The 17,486-nt window shown below is 40.1% G+C and overlaps 1 protein-coding gene across 2 annotated transcripts in view; it reads right to left on the reverse strand.

Moving 5' to 3' along the window:
* Nucleotides 1-17,486, reverse strand: part of dock2 (dedicator of cytokinesis 2) — a 108,773-nt gene that overhangs the window by 4,314 nt on the left and 86,973 nt on the right. For both annotated transcript variants that reach the window (XM_019884132.1, XM_019884131.1), the window contains exons 27-46: nucleotides 13,884-13,982; nucleotides 13,716-13,810; nucleotides 13,449-13,527; nucleotides 13,250-13,350; nucleotides 12,943-13,001; nucleotides 12,084-12,232; nucleotides 11,747-11,832; nucleotides 10,231-10,387; nucleotides 7,185-7,225; nucleotides 6,115-6,205; nucleotides 5,497-5,604; nucleotides 4,925-5,014; nucleotides 4,384-4,488; nucleotides 3,673-3,814; nucleotides 2,737-2,818; nucleotides 2,558-2,642; nucleotides 2,382-2,468; nucleotides 2,048-2,224; nucleotides 346-429; nucleotides 1-116 (exon numbers count right to left, since the gene is read on the reverse strand). The exon at nucleotides 1-116 is cut by the window's left edge and continues 22 nt beyond it. In XM_019884132.1, the coding sequence (XP_019739691.1) occupies nucleotides 1-116; nucleotides 346-429; nucleotides 2,048-2,224; nucleotides 2,382-2,468; nucleotides 2,558-2,642; nucleotides 2,737-2,818; nucleotides 3,673-3,814; nucleotides 4,384-4,488; nucleotides 4,925-5,014; nucleotides 5,497-5,604; nucleotides 6,115-6,205; nucleotides 7,185-7,225; nucleotides 10,231-10,387; nucleotides 11,747-11,832; nucleotides 12,084-12,232; nucleotides 12,943-13,001; nucleotides 13,250-13,350; nucleotides 13,449-13,527; nucleotides 13,716-13,810; nucleotides 13,884-13,982 (2,033 nt within the window). The remainder of the gene's footprint in view (nucleotides 117-345; nucleotides 430-2,047; nucleotides 2,225-2,381; nucleotides 2,469-2,557; nucleotides 2,643-2,736; nucleotides 2,819-3,672; nucleotides 3,815-4,383; nucleotides 4,489-4,924; nucleotides 5,015-5,496; nucleotides 5,605-6,114; nucleotides 6,206-7,184; nucleotides 7,226-10,230; nucleotides 10,388-11,746; nucleotides 11,833-12,083; nucleotides 12,233-12,942; nucleotides 13,002-13,249; nucleotides 13,351-13,448; nucleotides 13,528-13,715; nucleotides 13,811-13,883; nucleotides 13,983-17,486) is intronic.

The raw sequence follows: 17,486 nt of genomic DNA on the forward strand, positions 1-17,486 counted from the left end.
TTCTCCACTTTCTTTTTCAGCTGTTTGAAACATTCCTCCATGCGCTCGTGGAAGGGTCGCAGATCATCGGTGACTCTCTTCCCATGGAGAGCAATGCCTCCACCCAGTAATGGGATCTATAAACACAAAGATTCAAGAGTGTAGGATATTAAAAGTTTTCATTTAAAACAGGCATGCATTTGAGGGTTGGGTAGCAAAGAGAGTGAATCTTAAATCTGGGCTAGATTGGTTTCTTTCTTGATCTAATTGGGGGTAATAAAGAGAAAACAAATTTAATTCAAAGAGGCAATATTTGTAATTTTTTTTTTTTTAAATCTTTAAGATTTTTGTCATTTTGTTAGGTACCTGCCATGCAATGAGGTCTTTAAGACGCAGGAGTTTCTCTTTGTCATCTGGATGGTGCAGAGTATACTCTTCTGTAAAGAAAGCCTGATAGCAAAAACAAAACAAGTCAAACACAATTAGAGAAGGATTGGATGTTGACATGAGATTACAAAATAATAAGTAAAATAATAAGTATTAATGTCAATTTGTGATGTAAAAAACATTAGGCCATTAGAGATAAAGCCAAGATAAAACTATTCATGTGACCTATAACCTAAAAATTCAACTGAATGGAAACATCTTTGAGAGAGGCTACTTAATATCTGAGCTTTTTGGGGGGTTAATCAGGTTTACGTTCACACTGCAGGGCGTGATGCCCAATTCGGATTCATTTTCAAAAATCCGATCTTTTTATGTACTCATTCACATTACGAAAACAAGAAAACGAACCACCACATGGCACAGTGTTTACAGAAGTAAAATCCGCCCAATGTTTTGGGGCTTATTTGATCATCTCATATCGACAGAGTAACAAGGTGGGAGGAGGTCGAAATATTTAGGGGTAATAAGGCAATGCTCCAGTCCTCGATCTCATTTCATAGAGCCGTCTACTATTGTAAAGATGACATCATCATTGCCACACGTGATACAATATATGTTCATCATTGTCCAATGTAAGGACAAGACTGTTACCAAAAACAATTTTGCAGATTCACAGGCGATTGTTAGAAGTAGCCTTCCCAAGCACTCTCCCTCGCCCATGTGAAGCGCATATTGGGCATTTAACGATGTATGTGTACGGGAGAGCGATCAGACTGCGGATGCATCACATACATATCCGATTTATATCCACACATGAAAGAGGCCCAGGTCAGATTTGAAAAAAACCCAAAATGGTCCTGGTCACAACAGCATGAGCTTGTAAAACATCAGATACGTGTAGCATATGGGGTGGGGGACAGTCGGAATTGAGCTGCAGTTTGAACATAGCCTCAATGGCACTTTAAATGTAGGTGGGTGCAGAGGTTTAAAAGTCATTGCTTGATTCTGAACACAGTCACATTTCCAGCTAGGAGAGGGTGTGCACCTTTCTGAAATCATATTATCTCAGTTATTATTACACCTGCGTAAAATACAGTACTTCATTTTGTTTATTGAGTCGAACAGGTATTAGCTAGCTCACAATGGGGGAAAAAAAGTTTTGAAATAATTTATCTTGGTTTCATATTTATATCATAAATACTTGTTATTTGAATAGGGGTGTTTAGACTTTTTATAGCCACTGTGGAGGAAGTAGAAGCCATTTTGAGTCAACAGAAAGAACGATGTACTGTAAATCATCAGTAAATGTTTTGCCTGATTATAAGTAACTACTAACTCATTAAAAGGGACATATTATGTAAATGAACTTTTTAATTGCTTGTATACAGATTTATTACCGGTAGTTGGGTCTCTGCAGTGTCTGCCTTCCCATTTTTGTTATCTGCCCTTTGCTGAAAATGTGACTGTGAGCAAGCCGGTCAGCACTTCCCTCTGTCATAAAAGTGGGGCTAATTTGCAGAGTTACGGCCACCCTCACACAGTTCCTATTGGACAGTGAAGCTACTTGAGCTAGAGCTGCCTTTGTCAAGCCATCACCACAATCTGGCCCTGATGGGGCATTAATAAGTGGTGACTTCGTACACTGGATGTGTGTCCCCATTATGGCTTTCCTCAGCAGTACCTTTTCATATTTAGCAAAGCCACCCATGACTGCCGGGTCCACGATCCCATTGAGCAGCATGGAGAGAGGGTTGATGGGAAGGCTGCAGTCTGCCTGGTACTGGTTGATCATGGCCAGAATCTTCTCATTGGTGGAGTCCATGGTTTCAATGGCATTCTCCAATGGGGACAAGGTCGTCTGAAGATGGAGTGATCCAGGCATGGACGGATGGAAGATGTAAAATACAACAATAACACGGCGTAATGTGACTATGTGGGTTTTTGGGGAAGAAGAAGACACTAAAAAAACAATCATTCGTCAAATCTTGGGGTATGGAGCATCTATTCATCCTTACATGTTTCATGTCAGTAGCCTCGAACCAGCGCAGGATACCCGGCAACTTGTACACAGTGGTGAAGGTTGTACGCTCGATCCACATAGACTTTAAGAGAAAAGCAATTCTATTTGGGGCACCATTTCAAACTGATGATAATGACATTCGCTCCTCTATGACCATAAAAGTCTACTCACAGCAAACTCATTGTTTGGGTCCACTGGTCCTTTCCTCACAGGTCTGGAATAATGAAAACGCTGCACGTAGTTGGACTTGTAGAAGCTAGGAGTCAAACAAAGGTCAGTGTCATTGAAATTCCAAACTCTTTTGCAGTGTGAGCTCAGTGCACAAGTTTCCATCTCCAGACAGCACTGACTTGATGATCTGGTCAGGGACCGGTTTATTCTTCAGGCGAGGAGGGATTTCGAGGACAGGCCGGACAGTGAAACACTGAATATCTGTTGCAAATAACTGAGAATTGAAACACTATATAGCAAGACGGGAAACACTGTGGGATTACTGAAGTCCAATGCCACCAAAGTCGCATCAGTCGAAATGTGAAAATAGTCATTGAACCACTGTCATGTCACCTCAAAATTAAAAGAAATCTGTGTGTTTTTTAGGACAATAATGAGTGAAAACAGTTAGTTGAGATACATTTGACGAGGCCAGTTTTGTTAAAAACGGATAGCCATGCTTTGGTGCAAAAGGACGCCCATCAGTCACAACGGTAAATTTGGTACAGATTAATTTCCACTATTACCTTGCTTAGCCAGCTCATTGTTTTATGTATTGTATCGTTCATGGCTCTTAGACATTTTTTAAAAATACTTTGAAAATATTAAAAGAATTTTTGTCTGATTGTGAGTTGAGAAAAGTGCAGACTTTGATGTACGCAGCTGGCTTTCGCGATGTCCGTCATAATCAATGAGGGTATGTAATAAAGTAGAAATTTAACGTGATTTAGGGGTGTTGTGGTGTTGATCGTAATGTTAGGTGTAATACCAACTTGAATGTTTGATTACTAAAGCAAGATGGCTTTTTGTGGGGTTTGTTTTTTTGATTTCCTAGTATGAAGAAGAAGAGCTAGAAGTGGCTGGGGAGAGGGAAGTCTGGGCTTCCCTGCTAAAGCTGCTGCCCCCCGCAACCCAACCGCGGATAAGCGGTAGAAGATGGATGGATGGATGGATTTCCTGTATTTTTGGAGACGCGAGGATTCTGCCTGACAGCGACGAAGTAAGACACACGCATTGCATTAATAATGAATGTGTCAAATATTTATGTGTATTCATTTATTCTGCTGCAAGGATACACTGGAGACAAGAGTTCCGGATGTCGTCCCCAGGCATGGTGGTGGTATTGAGCCGCACGGCACTGGGGAACTGGCTCATCAGTTGGTTTTGGAAGTCCTCTCTGCGCTCATACTCCTTTCCTCGGTGAATGAAGACCTTGTTCTGTTGGATAATAAACTGCTGTAAAAATTGTTATAACTTGAATTTGCTCAGGTTTTTTTTGACCGTGTTAATCCCTTTATGCACCCTGTAACCTGATAACATGATAAACTGTCCACTGTAGTAACCACTGTCCCTACATTCTGCCCGGCCCCCATTAAAACTGAAATAGATTTTTTTTCGTTATCCTTGGCACGGCAGATTAACCAATCCATTCAAAATTGGAACTGTAAAAAATTAACCCATTTAATCCCAAATTTTTCCCAGACATTTAAAAGTCAAAATCAGGTATCATTGGGAGCCCTTTTAAGTAATCAGTAATAAAATTTTTTAGAGCCCTGTAAGTTAATTCATTGCTGTCCTTCACAAATGTAACAGGTGGGATTAAATGGGTTAAAGAATTTCAGGCACCATTTTCGACTTTCTAAAGCTCCTCTGAGTATGACTGATTTTCTTTTATAGTACACTCTGTGTCGAATATTGACTAGTGCATTGACCTGGAGTACTTGACATCGGTTTTATTATTGTACAAATGAAATTGACCTGTGTTACTACACAACATGAATACACACCCTGAGGAATGGAGGGTAGCCTTGCCCATAGTAGCCCACAGCAAAGTAGTCTGGTTTGGGCCTCAGGATCTTCATAATGTTCTCATAGAACTTTGCTTGTTTCTCCTGCAAAGAGAGAAAGATGAATGCGTTCCTCATTGCATCCATCCACAGTGGTTGCATTGGTAGAAGAGCAATAAAGTGCAAACCTTCCAAGATCATTTTTACAACCAAATCAATTCTACATTAGCTGAGACAATTGCAGGAGTCAGGTAAGTCAAGGAAAGTTTTTTTCAAGTGTTACGAATAAGTGTAGTCAAAGTAATGCAGGAAGAGTACTTGCCTGAAGGGAAATTAAAAGACAGGATAGGGGACATTAAATTTAAAAAAAAAAAAAGAAAAAAAAAAGAAAAATAGGAGTCAAGGAGGGCTCAGTATGTCAATGTATATGTATATTAATACTGTATTGTAATGACAGTAGCTGACACTTTTTTTTTTAATTTGAAGTTAATTTGAAATCATTTCTCTTCAAGACGTTACACTGCAAATTGACACACGTTACCAGTCTCTTGCCGAGTAGCTCATAGTCAAAGATCTCATTCTCGTACTGATCAGCTAGTTCCTTGCACAGAGTGATGGCCTCTTCCCACATCTAAGCATACACACGGACACGCACGCACGCACGCACGCACGCACGCACGCACGCACGCACGCACACACACACACACACACACACACACACACACACGCACACACACACGGCAAAAGAAATAAAAAAGACAGCAGTGTCCTTCACTACACCAGCTGCTGACAAACAGCCACCAGCTGGCCTCCGGGTTATGCATTTTATGGAAATCTCTGTGACAAATGAAGGGACTCAATCACTGTTTGAGAGAACATAAAGGATTCAGTGGAGACAGAAAATGAAAGTGTCACCAACACATGAAAAAGTGGCTATAAAATGACTCATCATTATATTGCTGCGAGTGCAATAACTTTTTACAAAATACATTTCAACTGAGGGAAAAGATCACTTTTCCACCTACTGATTTGAGGGTATGGAAGGACATATATAAACATAGTCAATTTAAAAAAAAACGACATCTTGCAGATGTATTACAAGACAGTGCAGACCTTGCCCATGTCAAAGTAGTCAATGATGGTGTCAGAGAGTGTTTCTTTGAGCTGCCGTTGGGTTTGGGAGCCACGGAATTCAAAGTGGCTACACAAGTCATCTGACCACTGGAAGGGGAAAGACAACGCAGAGGTAAGGATTTTTCATTGTTCATATACCCCCATCCATCCATCCATCCATCCATCCATCCATCCATCCATCCATCCATCCATCCATCCAGGCTGGAGCCTATGCCGGCTGTCTTCAGGCAGTAGGCGGGGTACACCCTGAACTGGTTGCCAGCTCATCGCAGGGCACACATAGGCGAACAACCATCCACGCTCACACTCAGCCTCCAAGTTCCCAAAATAAGGCACAAGATGTAATACGCCTGGGTGTGTTTGTGTGCATGCACTGCAAACATCATCGTAGCGATGCAGCCTTTATGTCCAATGTTGTGCCATAAACCTGTGGCCTCTGTGTCTTATCATGTCGAGGCCAGGTCAGCTATGTAACAAGCGTTTTTCTGTGCCTGTATAACAGTCTCACTCAATGCAGGCAGGCATGTGATTAGGGAGCAAGACCGGCTATGAATGCAACTGACTCAATTCCACTTTATGTGCTCACGTGTCCCATACCTTGAGCAGGCGCGAGTGCAGCAGCAGTGTGTATGCTGCCTCTGTGTAGTTTTCGCCCTCCAGGTGAAGGTCCCGCAACTTGTAAAGATACCTGACGTGAACGAACACACACACACACACACACACACACACACACACACACACACACACAGGGTGAGGTCAAGCACAAATATGTGAGTCGTGTATCATTCCACTAGATGACACTGTTGGACAACCTGATGTATTCATCACACATCTGTAATTCTCACCAATTTATGGTTACCAAACAATTGCAGCGCACAGTTCTTTAACTAACTACACTTGCACAAACAGTGCAAAACAAGAGATACAAGAGCTTTAAACAATAAATAAAGAAATAAATCTGCCTTCACAAATATATTACTGGGTAGTTTTTTTTCTGAGCTTTATTATAGAAATAATAATGTAATTGGATTTTGTGGGAGGATAAAGCGGTTCGGAAAATGAATGAATGAATGAATGATTTTTGTGAAGAAAAAAAAATAGTACCTGAACATTCTTAGTATTTCTTTTTTTTAAGAAGGTTGTGTTCTTGCCCTATTATGTTGCAGTTACTGTATACATACTGTTGTGGGCTGTGATTAAAAAAATAATCATGAAAATACCATTTTTTTCCATTTGATAGAAAGCAGGCCAAGCAGATGGTACACAATGATGCAGATAATCCACTTGAGAGTGGGTGTCACATTCACAAATATAAACTGATTGGATCTGCAACATAAACTGTGATCAGATATGCACAATGGGACCTGACAAAATGCATAATCTCCTCTTGTGCTATGAGCCGGTCTTCCACTTCCCACCCATCAGGCCCTTGGTTCTCATACTGCTTTTCCTCAGTCAGACCAAGTGCTGATCCAGTGGATTGTGACATTAATTCAGCGGGACACGTATAATCCCTTGTGAGATTATGGAGCCTCACACACACACACACACACACACACACACACACACACACACACACACACACACACACACACACACACACACACACAGGCACATATCCACACAGAAGTCAAATGCACAATATGTCAGAAGCAGCATGGAAATACCTGATATACATTTCTTCGCGATTGATGTCCTTGTAAAAGTTCTGCAAATGCAAAACAATCATCGTCAGTGATAATGTGCAGCACATCAATGTATACATTATGATGAGGAGCATTTAGGAGGTACAGTACTGCGTTTGTTTGCATGTGTTCTAATATGTTGGTCTTTATGGTGTGTTTTGCATGACCATTTGATGTGTCACAAAAGATCTCAGGTTAGTCATGTTCAAGACTTCAACAGAAAGCAGGAGACTAGTGATGCAACCCTTTAGCAATAGGAACCATCAGACATAATAATTCACAATGTGGAGTCACCAGCCACTTCATTATACACTCTTTTTGACTGAATTTACAAATATGTCATATGATGATTAGGTTTAAAGTTTCTTTTTTTCCCCAGACAACGGTCTTTTTTGGTAAAGAGAAAAACTCTTAGTACCGGTAAAATTACAGTTTCGGTTGTCACTTCAGCCTTCATTGGAGCTGTCACTGTGTCCTTGTGACATCTCTTAAAAACAGCTGGTCAGGTCGGGGAGCCTTGTTTTGAAGGTTTTCAAGGAAGGTCAAGGCAGCGCTCCACGGTCAGCTGTTTTTAAGACACGTCACAAGGAAGCAGTGACAGCTCCGACTAGGGCTCTAGTCACAGTCAAAACCTTCAGCTAGGTAAGACTTTTTCTCTTCACCAAAAAAGACCATTGTCTGGAAAAAAGAACCTCTAAATCAAATTAACCAATAAGTAGACAAGATGAATGTCATAGTACTATGTCATATGGCGGCTGTTTGTAGTGATGTAGAAATGGAAAGGTGGTCATACTAAAATAGTAGAAAACCCTCTAAGTGTGATGTGCTGTAGATTTTACACCACTGCCAACTCCAACCATAAATACAAACATATTACAAGATCATCTGCACAGCAACAACCACTATCCTTCATCCTCCATTCATTTTTGTTTTCAAATATTGCATGTTCTGTATATGTAGACTTACAATAAATCCCAAATTATTCCCACACTGGCTGCATTTTACATTAAAATTCTCTTTGTTGAATGTGACTCTTTTGATTGTTCTTTGTTTAGAAGGGTATTGCAGAAGCTAAATATTAAGCAGCTTTTCCATGAAAAAAATGCTTAGAAGGAGGTTTTGAGGATCATTGTCCTGCTGCAACACACGTTTCAGCTGTTCTAGCGGTTAAATTGACCCGCATTTAAAGACTTAGGAGATTAGTCCTCCGTTTGTGTGCACTTCAGAGTATGATGCTCTCGCCAGGATGATTGACACATTGTATCGCATCACCTTGACTCTGATAAAAATACATCTTGTGGCTAAATAGTTTGATCTTTGTGTTGTCGGAGCACAAACAGTTTGTGCAGCGGCTTGTCAATGTGGTCAGCTGCAAATTACAGCTGAGGTTGAAGCTGTACAAACTACGGGCTCTCGTAATCATGATCACAAAAAGTTAACATGGCTTGGCCTTGTCAATATAAAATACATTCTACAACCTGAAGCAATGCTTATTCCAAGATTTAGGTGAAAGTATGTCTATTTGTCATCTTTAAACCTGTATTTGACCCAGCGTCAGTTAGACAAAATTCAGACTTGTTTTATAAAAGTTCAGGGTGGTAAAACTGTTACGTTTTAATAACATCGACTTTAAAGGCACCTCTTGTTTTGGATCACATTAGATTCTGCAAGTGTATCCAATAACACGTGAGTGTAAACACACAGCCACTGAGGGGTAAAAAGCTACTCTTCTGTGAGTTCTCCACTATTTTCTCTTCCTTGCAAAGGTCAGACACACCGTCGATGTGGAATAGTATCAGTGCGCTGGCATCCCGCTGGAGAACGCCCATTGACATGAAGGTCATGTGCTCTATAGTGCTTTATAGGCAAGTGAGTCACTCTCTCATTAAGTGATGACGCACCAAAGTATCAGTAGTTCACAACATCTAACAGCAACTATTGTGACGTCTGCAGGTGAGTAATCGGGGAGATAACAAGCCCACTAGCCTAACATGAATATACTTTTTACCTATGCGTGTGACGTTGTGGTCATGTTAGTTTGCAACTGCATCAGCATGCACCAATGGAATGCTGCTTTGGAAATTAAATCAGCCCAAGGGGGGCTGATTTAAAATTCAGTAAAAGGGATGAGTAAATGAACAAAGGGAATAACAGATCGCAACAGTACATAAAGCTACCTCTTGCAAACAGCATCCGGTTTGCTGGCAAAAAATGTAGGATACTGTACAGTAAAGGATCTCTCTGAGTGTTAAAATGGAGGAAAAAATTATGAAAAGGAAAGAAATGCACAACGTGAGTAGAGGGCGCAACGTTATGACTACGGTAACCAAACAGCAACATTCATAGTAATGATAGTATATGAACTAAAAAATAGGGATGGCCAAATTTTGCTGCATGGAAATTATGATTGTAAAGAAGATCTTGGGGTTGACATCCTCTTTAAAACATTGCATGATACCATGTGCACAATGGATTTAAATTGAAACAAACAAGATGTGTTAAAACTGCAGACTTTGAGGTTTAATTTGAGGGTATTTATATCATACATGACTCCTACTTTTTAAGAGACCAAAAGTAATGGGACAAATCCATCCATCCATTTTCTGATTCGCTGATCCCCACAAGGGTCGAGGGACGTGCTGGAGCCGATCCCAGCTGTCTTCGGGCAGTAGGCGGGGTCACCCTCAACTGGTTGCCAGCCAACCACAGTGCTGCTTGTCAGTTTAGCTTAATGCTAATGCACATAGGAAAATGCCATAGATGGGCTAACAAAGAGCATCAATCTTACAGCATTTTAACCCTTCAAGCAACAGATAGTTGAACAGAAACAGTGGAGCAACACATATAGACATATTATAACTACTATAATACTCACAGGCAACATTTTTGAAAGTTTTGCTCTTTTTTGAAGTGGGTTTGACATAAATTTTGGGACATCCTGAACATGGACACACAACCTGTCAAGTTGTTGAGGACCTCAGGACCTGAAGGCTGCAAAAACCCCGCCAGCAAGCAGAAAAGGACTTACAAGGAGGTTGACAGTGCAGCTCATGCGATTGTTGCGGCTGTCATCCCTCATCACGGTGCGGTAGTCAAGCAGACGGATGAGGAGTCCCTTCACCAAGGCAACGAAATGCTGCACTTGAGGTCTCAAAGTGGGATTTTGTGCAGCACAGTCCAACAGTCTGGCAAGACACAAAGGAAAAACAATGCCGTAAATGCATAGCAATGGGGTCGGCCTGAATCAGCAAAGAAGCACACTGGTGTGTAATTTCACAATTTTTACAAAAACTTTAATTACGGCGCCCCCGTGTGCACAGATGCACAGGAGGCAGGCGTGCGCATGTGCAGTGAACATTTCTGGGACATGGAGTAATTTCTAGTTCGAGAAGAGACATGCCACGCAGGTGACATAAAAAACAAACGTCGTGCCAAGAATATTTAACAAGCAAGCAGTGGGAGATGGGCTGAATTGCCGGAGTGAGGATCTGCTTTCAGCCTTCGTGATCCCTGGTGGGCAGCATAGTGGACGTTATATCTGTAATGTGAGCGAAGACTGCGCTTGTAAATTAAGCCATTGAGACACCGAAGCAAACAGAACTCTGTTCATCATAAAGGAACGAGTACTGTATTAAATCAAGGATTGCCCTTGCGTGTGTAGCTGGCACATAAGCACCATGTCTGCTATACTTTCTGGTCTGCTCGTTCTCCAAAGTGGTTTTGTGCCATGAAAAGACCATCCAGAGCTGTATCTTTCACATCAAATGTGGAATCTCATTCGGTAGATTTATTTCATATTGGCTGGAAACGATATGGCTTAATTCTTTCAGGATTAACGCTATAGATGCGGCGTAGCTATGTGTGTACAGTATATCATTGTGAAGCCGAGTCTAACGTTTACATATGTGTGACAGTTATCGAGTGATGTGTTTAACGAATATGGCGGCCAGCTATGTTATTTTTGTTTTTGAAGTGATTAAATGTACATGAAAAATAATGAAGTTATCTAACTAATGATCAAAATGTTTTAACTTTTTATTAAAAAATGGCATACATATGTGAAGTATTCTTTTAAACCCAAAACACTCCGAGCTCTTTGAGACGACCATTGAGCCACATGTTAATTACTGGATGTCAAGGTGACTTGTCAAGGTGACTATTTGGATTTTCTCGGGTGAAAAGGTGATAAATGGTACAATGATGCATTTTGTAACATAAAGAACATGTGGACAAAAGTATTGGAACATTTACATTGCGCCAACAGGAAATGGACCCTTTTTTGGGGCAATCAGGGACAATGCATAAAATGTAAATAAAACACAACTACAATGAAAGAAAGAAATATGAAAACAAATACCATCAATTATCTCCAGATTTTTGAGGGAATCTGCAAACTTTCCCCACAATGTTGGAAGCATACAATTGTACAAAATTTCTTGGTAAGAGTAAGAAGTCAACCCCTGAGTCATTATTTTATGAATTAACAGGAGGTACACAATACTTTTGTCCATTTTTTTTCCTCATGTGGCTGTAGTGAGTCTTACATGGTTTCCAGTAGTTGCATGTATCGCTCATCTCCGCCTCCACCCTCCACTTCGTGGTCCAATTTGAGAATAATCTCGTTCTCAAACTGCAGAAGACGACAATTAAATGGGTGAAGCACGACAAAAGGATGTTAAAAAAAGAAAAAAGACAGGAGCTGGAGATAGAATAGATCGGGGAATTAATTATGCAAGTAGAATGAAGGCGTCTGTTTTAATTTTATGTGCGGTGTCAAAGAAAATCAATGGAACGGTGCAGTGCATGTGTGTGTCTATGAACCCAAAGGCATTTTTATGTGTGGTGATTAAAGACACATTGGAATGGAGAGTGTGCATGAACCTTGTTGAAATTCCCAGTGTGTCCATGTTCACAAGTGATCATGTCAAAGAAAATAGGTATGGTGGCCCTCCTCAACTCCTCTTCTGGGATCAAAGTCATCTCCAGGATAGGACCCACCATGCCAGGTATGAAACAGATCTTATGGCTGCCTGCGGGAAGTGAAAAGGAGCGCAAGTCCAATCACTTCTCAGCCCGGCTGGATAGATGGACAAACTACAACTGCAGTCGACCGATTTAACCCTTTCAGGGACAGCGGTTATGACAGTGGACGGTTTATCATGTTATCAGGTTGCAAGGTTGCATGAAAGGGTAAACACGCTCTGATTAAAACTCCAAACCAGTGTTGCTTCACTTACCTTGAAAAAGTAACTTCGCTCCTTTATAGATTGCTTCTTTTAAAAAAATAACTTGGTTACTTTGCTGATTACTTGATTTTAAAAGTAGCAAAATTAGATTGACACGTTACTTTCATAGTTACATTCAGCAGATACCGACAACCCAACATCAAAATACCACCAGCTTTTGCAATTGAATTGAAAGTGCATTTTTCACAGAATAACATTTTTTCCCCTCATACATTAACATTAAAGACTTACCAAAATGGCATTTATTTATTTATTCATTATTAAAAATAATGAGTCTTTTCTGGATTCTACCTAACATAAATGGGCTACTCGTTTTATATAAACACTTTAAAAAGTCTTTCCAGACTTCTCGTAACACGAATACAAAATTAAATAAAATGTTTTCTACTTGATATATTTGTAATGGTAACATACGATCCTGTATTTTATTATTTCATATGATGTCATGTTGTATAATATATTCTGTAACTGAATGACGTGAAGGACTTGCTTACCCAGTTTGAACCAAATGTCGCGAATTGCAAAGCCAATGAGTCGTCTCATATCTCCATATCTGAAATAGAGAGCCAGTCAACCGTTCCAATCTTAAAACTCATTTTCCATCGCTAAAAAAAAAATTAACATCCCACTGGGAAAAGTAATGCTGCAGTAATCTGCCTTAACATGAACCTAATTGAATTATCTATGCCCACACAGTCCTAATCGGGTGTGGGAATATAAACAGTGCTGCAGATCCTGAAATAGATGTGTTTCATCAGAACAATGGGAGAAGGTGTGTGAGTGATGTGGCCTTTCGCTCACTTGGCGAGGATCTTGTTTCTCTTTGTTGGTGAGAAATGTTGCAGCTGCAGAGACTCTTGAGTAATGAATGCAACCGCCAAGTGGAAGTAGTTATTCCATAACTAGACAGGGGAGAAAAAAAAGAGCAGATAAGAACGTGCATTGATGTAAAAAGCAGTGTAGACAAAATCCAGACTTATGGTTGCACAGCTATGCTCACCTGTACTTCAAAATCATCATTGTTGAGGAACTTTTTATTCATGGTGTCAGCATAAGTATTGATGGCTCTCAGGAACACTCTAAATCAGAACAAATATAGCCACGTATGCAGCATAATGAATCAACACTAGCTTTTCTGTCACAAGGATTGATCACTCCATAAAGAAGTGGCTTTAAGACCTGCTGTAGCCCGTAGCTTTGTAACTACTCCTTGCCATTTGAATCCTTTGGAAAGATTCACAATATGAGCCTGCTCACAGTAGCGTACCTGTTTTGCACCATGATCATGGCCATCCAGCCGGAGGGGTACACATGCTTCCCAATCAGGTCTTTAAAAAGTAAGAAGGACTCCATGAGAAAGTCCTGCAATGAAGACGAAAGACTTTCTTTTTGAAAATGTAATCAAGTATTACGCTACGCATGCGTGGAGACTTACCACTAGATCTGAGGTCTGAGCAAAGGTTTCAATGTACGCAGCGTAATGACGGTCATCCATCTGGCTGAGGATGGCTGTCATGCAGGCCACCACACGGGACTATTCAGATCATTTTTAGGTGCAGGGGACAGAGAGAGAGAGAGAGAGAGATAATGAGAGAGAGAGAGAGAGTTGTGGTTACTTATCACTTGGGCACAGCTGCTTCTCAAATTACTGCTACAGATCTAACAACCACAACAAAAAGGCTGATCCGCAAAAAAATGAGACAAATCGAGACCTCTTTTTTTTTTGTTGCTGTAATCCTCTCCACAGTAATATCCAAACGGCAGTGTCAGATATTTCGAATTACAGGAAAAATTTAGAGAACTTACCACTCTGGTCACACTGCAGCTCAATTCAGATTTTTTTATGACACGTATCTGATTTTTTTCATGCAGTGTGAAACAGTATATTTATTTATTTTTGTACTGAGTTGTGAGCAAAAATTTGAGTAATGAGCACTAGTAGGTGAGCTTCACACCAAGTAGCAGTTTGGCATGATGCAAGTCACCAACTGTTTAATTCTTTACATTTTATTTGATTGCATTGCCTTGAAAAAATATTGACACAACATGTAATTAGATAAAAGAAAATTCCTGTGATAGAATGTCATCTGTTGCAAAACTTGAAAATTGCGGTTCATAGATGCTCTCCATTCAATCAGGCTGCTGTTGAGCAAAAAAGAAGAGGCTACATTTTCACTGTCTATGCACAAAACTTGTCAAGAAATGCCCATTGCATCTGTAATTGCAAAGAAAGGTGGCTCTCCAAACTATTCATGCAGGGTGGGGCTGAATACAGATACACACCACATTTTAAAATTGATAAAACCTATGCATCATTCCCATTCCACTTCACAAATATTGCCCCCAAAAAGAATGCACGATAGAAAATGGTTCACGCCATTCTGAAAACTACCAGTATAGGAAACAACAAACTTGAGAAGAGATAAAGCACAAATTCATTAGTTGAAAAACTTTTTCACAAGCTCAGCCCATACTGGGGAGGATCTTCACAAGGGCAAAAAGAATATAAGAGAACAAGACAAAAACAAGCCAGCAATGCACTGGGTGAACACAAACACGCGATGGTCGGAATGTAAAAAGAGATGTATGAATGCATAGGTGAACCTGATACACATTTCTGTGTGGCAGAAAAAGCACGACAGATTGGTCAGAAAGCGGTCAGGGAACGAGACAGGACAGTAGGAGGACTTTGACCACTGAGATGCTCAACTGATCATGAAGGTCCTGCGGTCGAGTAAAATGCTTTTGTCCATTGTTCTTGCCTAATGAGGGAGTTTCTAATATTCCTTGCTGCATGGTAGTGGTCAAGCTAGAGCAGTGATTCCCAACCAGTGTGCATCACATTACGATGCCGAGAGAGCTCTAACAGTGTGCCGCGGGAAATTATCACATTTTACTTAATTGGTGAGACAATTATTTATTAACCCTTTCATGCACCCCGTAACATGATAAGCTGTCCACTGTAGTAACCGCAGTCCCTGAAAGGGTTAATAACAAATAATTTATCATTATCCATCTATCTATCCCAGCAATTTATATGCTGATGCAACAGAAAGAACAAATAAGTGATCTTCTATTAGATGGAAAAAGTATGAAATTGACATGTATCCTCTTTTTGGGACAATTTTGTGTGGTGGTGTGGCGTGCAATTTTTCAAATTTAAAAAATGTGCCTTGTCCTCAGTAAAGGTTGGGAATCACTGAGCTCGAGGTCTGCGATCTTCTTTTCATTTGGATGGTTAAGATAGACATTACTGCTTCTAGGCTACTAAAAGAAAAGGAATGGCTGTTATAACAGCGGTAAGTTATAGCTGAACTTAAGGGAAATGCACCAGCAGACGTCATAAATACTGTTTAGTAGTGTGTACTGTCACAAAAATAAAATTACGTGTAATCCTGTGGCTTTACTTTGCCGTGGTACATAACTGCATTGCATCACACTGAGAGGTGTTTCTAATAGTCACACCTTTTTATTGAGCTAAATAAGATGACCACAAAAATATTATTTCATGGATTAATTAATACATGAGCATGGTTGGATTTCAGTGCTAAAAATGAAACACTGCATGAAGCTACAAACTTGTACAGAAGCACACAAACCAGTTAACTGGAGTGCAGCTGGTCACATGACATGTTGCCCCACTTTAGTTTACGGTAATTAGTCTGACGCTGTCGACCTACACTACGTACAGTATATGCTATGTACATGCCTTGGTAGAGAATGTTTACAATGCTGAGTTACATCATCAACGCTGAATATATTATGAAGTGTGTGTGTGTGTGTGTGTGTGTGTGTGTGTGTGGTCTTATGCAACCACAAGGAGATTAGTGACAAAACAGGACACAGATGCTCGGGAGCTGGCGAGTCCTGGGATTTGCCCTCCCCCTCCTGCACGTCACTCTTTTAATTTCCCCTCACTTTTCCTCCTCACTTATCACTCGTGTACATAATGCATCAATATCTATTATGGCCCACCTGTATAAAAACACCGGAGAATTCACCTGCCAAATGATGTCATTAGAATGTTTCGAATACAGTTTTGCCAAAGCCGCAAGTGTTGTGACTAATAACGAACAACCGCTGATATAATCACTTATCATCATATTCAGTGTTTGGATAAATAGATCACCTTTTCTCTTTAAAACAAGCTCAATTTCTGTCTATAGCTCTGAACCCTGTCATCACTGATTAACGCCACTCATGAGATGCCCAGCGGTGTGGAAACGGTTGTATAAGACTGATGCAATTAAACATGATTAATTACGAGCATTAAGTTTTAATTGGGAAAAAGCAGAGATCTACATTTGTCAGCTAATATTTGAAAAGTTAAAAGATGGAAGCTACGTGTTAATTGGATGCAACAGATGCAGACAAAGATCCTGGTAAAACTATGCTTCAAAAGTAAAAAAAAAAAAACTATCCATCAAAACCGCTTATTTTCATTCTGACTTTTGGTCAAAGGCCAGTACTGGTCGACAATTGATCACAGGGCTCATAGAGATAAACAACCATTCACATCTTAGAATGTGCAGTAGGTTTATACCAGTCCAGCAGATGAAAATCCGTGATACAGATGGACCACATCAAATATTTTTTCCATATAGTTATATTCCTCCCACAAGCTTCAGACACATTTTACCTTCTTAAAGCACACTCTTTAATTTAAAACCTTCATACCGGGATTTGAAGATGTGGTGACCTACCAACAGTCCAAAATTGCCAAATTTTGGACAGAACCCGGTACAAAGTTAAACACCATTTTAAATGTATTTGAACACACAGCACAAAATGGAAATGCAAATACTCTTTATACTGAAGTATTTGTGTGTTAAGATGTTAAATAGCTGCCTTTGGAAGGTGGGAGAGCGACTGTTCATTACAACAGGATTATCTGCAAACAAATGCTTATTTACCAAGCAAATGCGAAAATAAATAGTATGTAGATCAAAGCACAATGACTAATAACTTGCATGAAAATGACCAAAGAAGACTGCAAAGAAACAGGAACCTTTTTGCTTGGCTGAAAAGGTTGATGGTA

The sequence above is a fragment of the Hippocampus comes genome, unplaced genomic scaffold, assembly GCF_001891065.2.
Source record: "Hippocampus comes isolate QL1 unplaced genomic scaffold, H_comes_QL1_v1.1 scaffold156, whole genome shotgun sequence".
Lineage (NCBI taxonomy): Eukaryota > Metazoa > Chordata > Actinopteri > Syngnathiformes > Syngnathidae > Hippocampus > Hippocampus comes.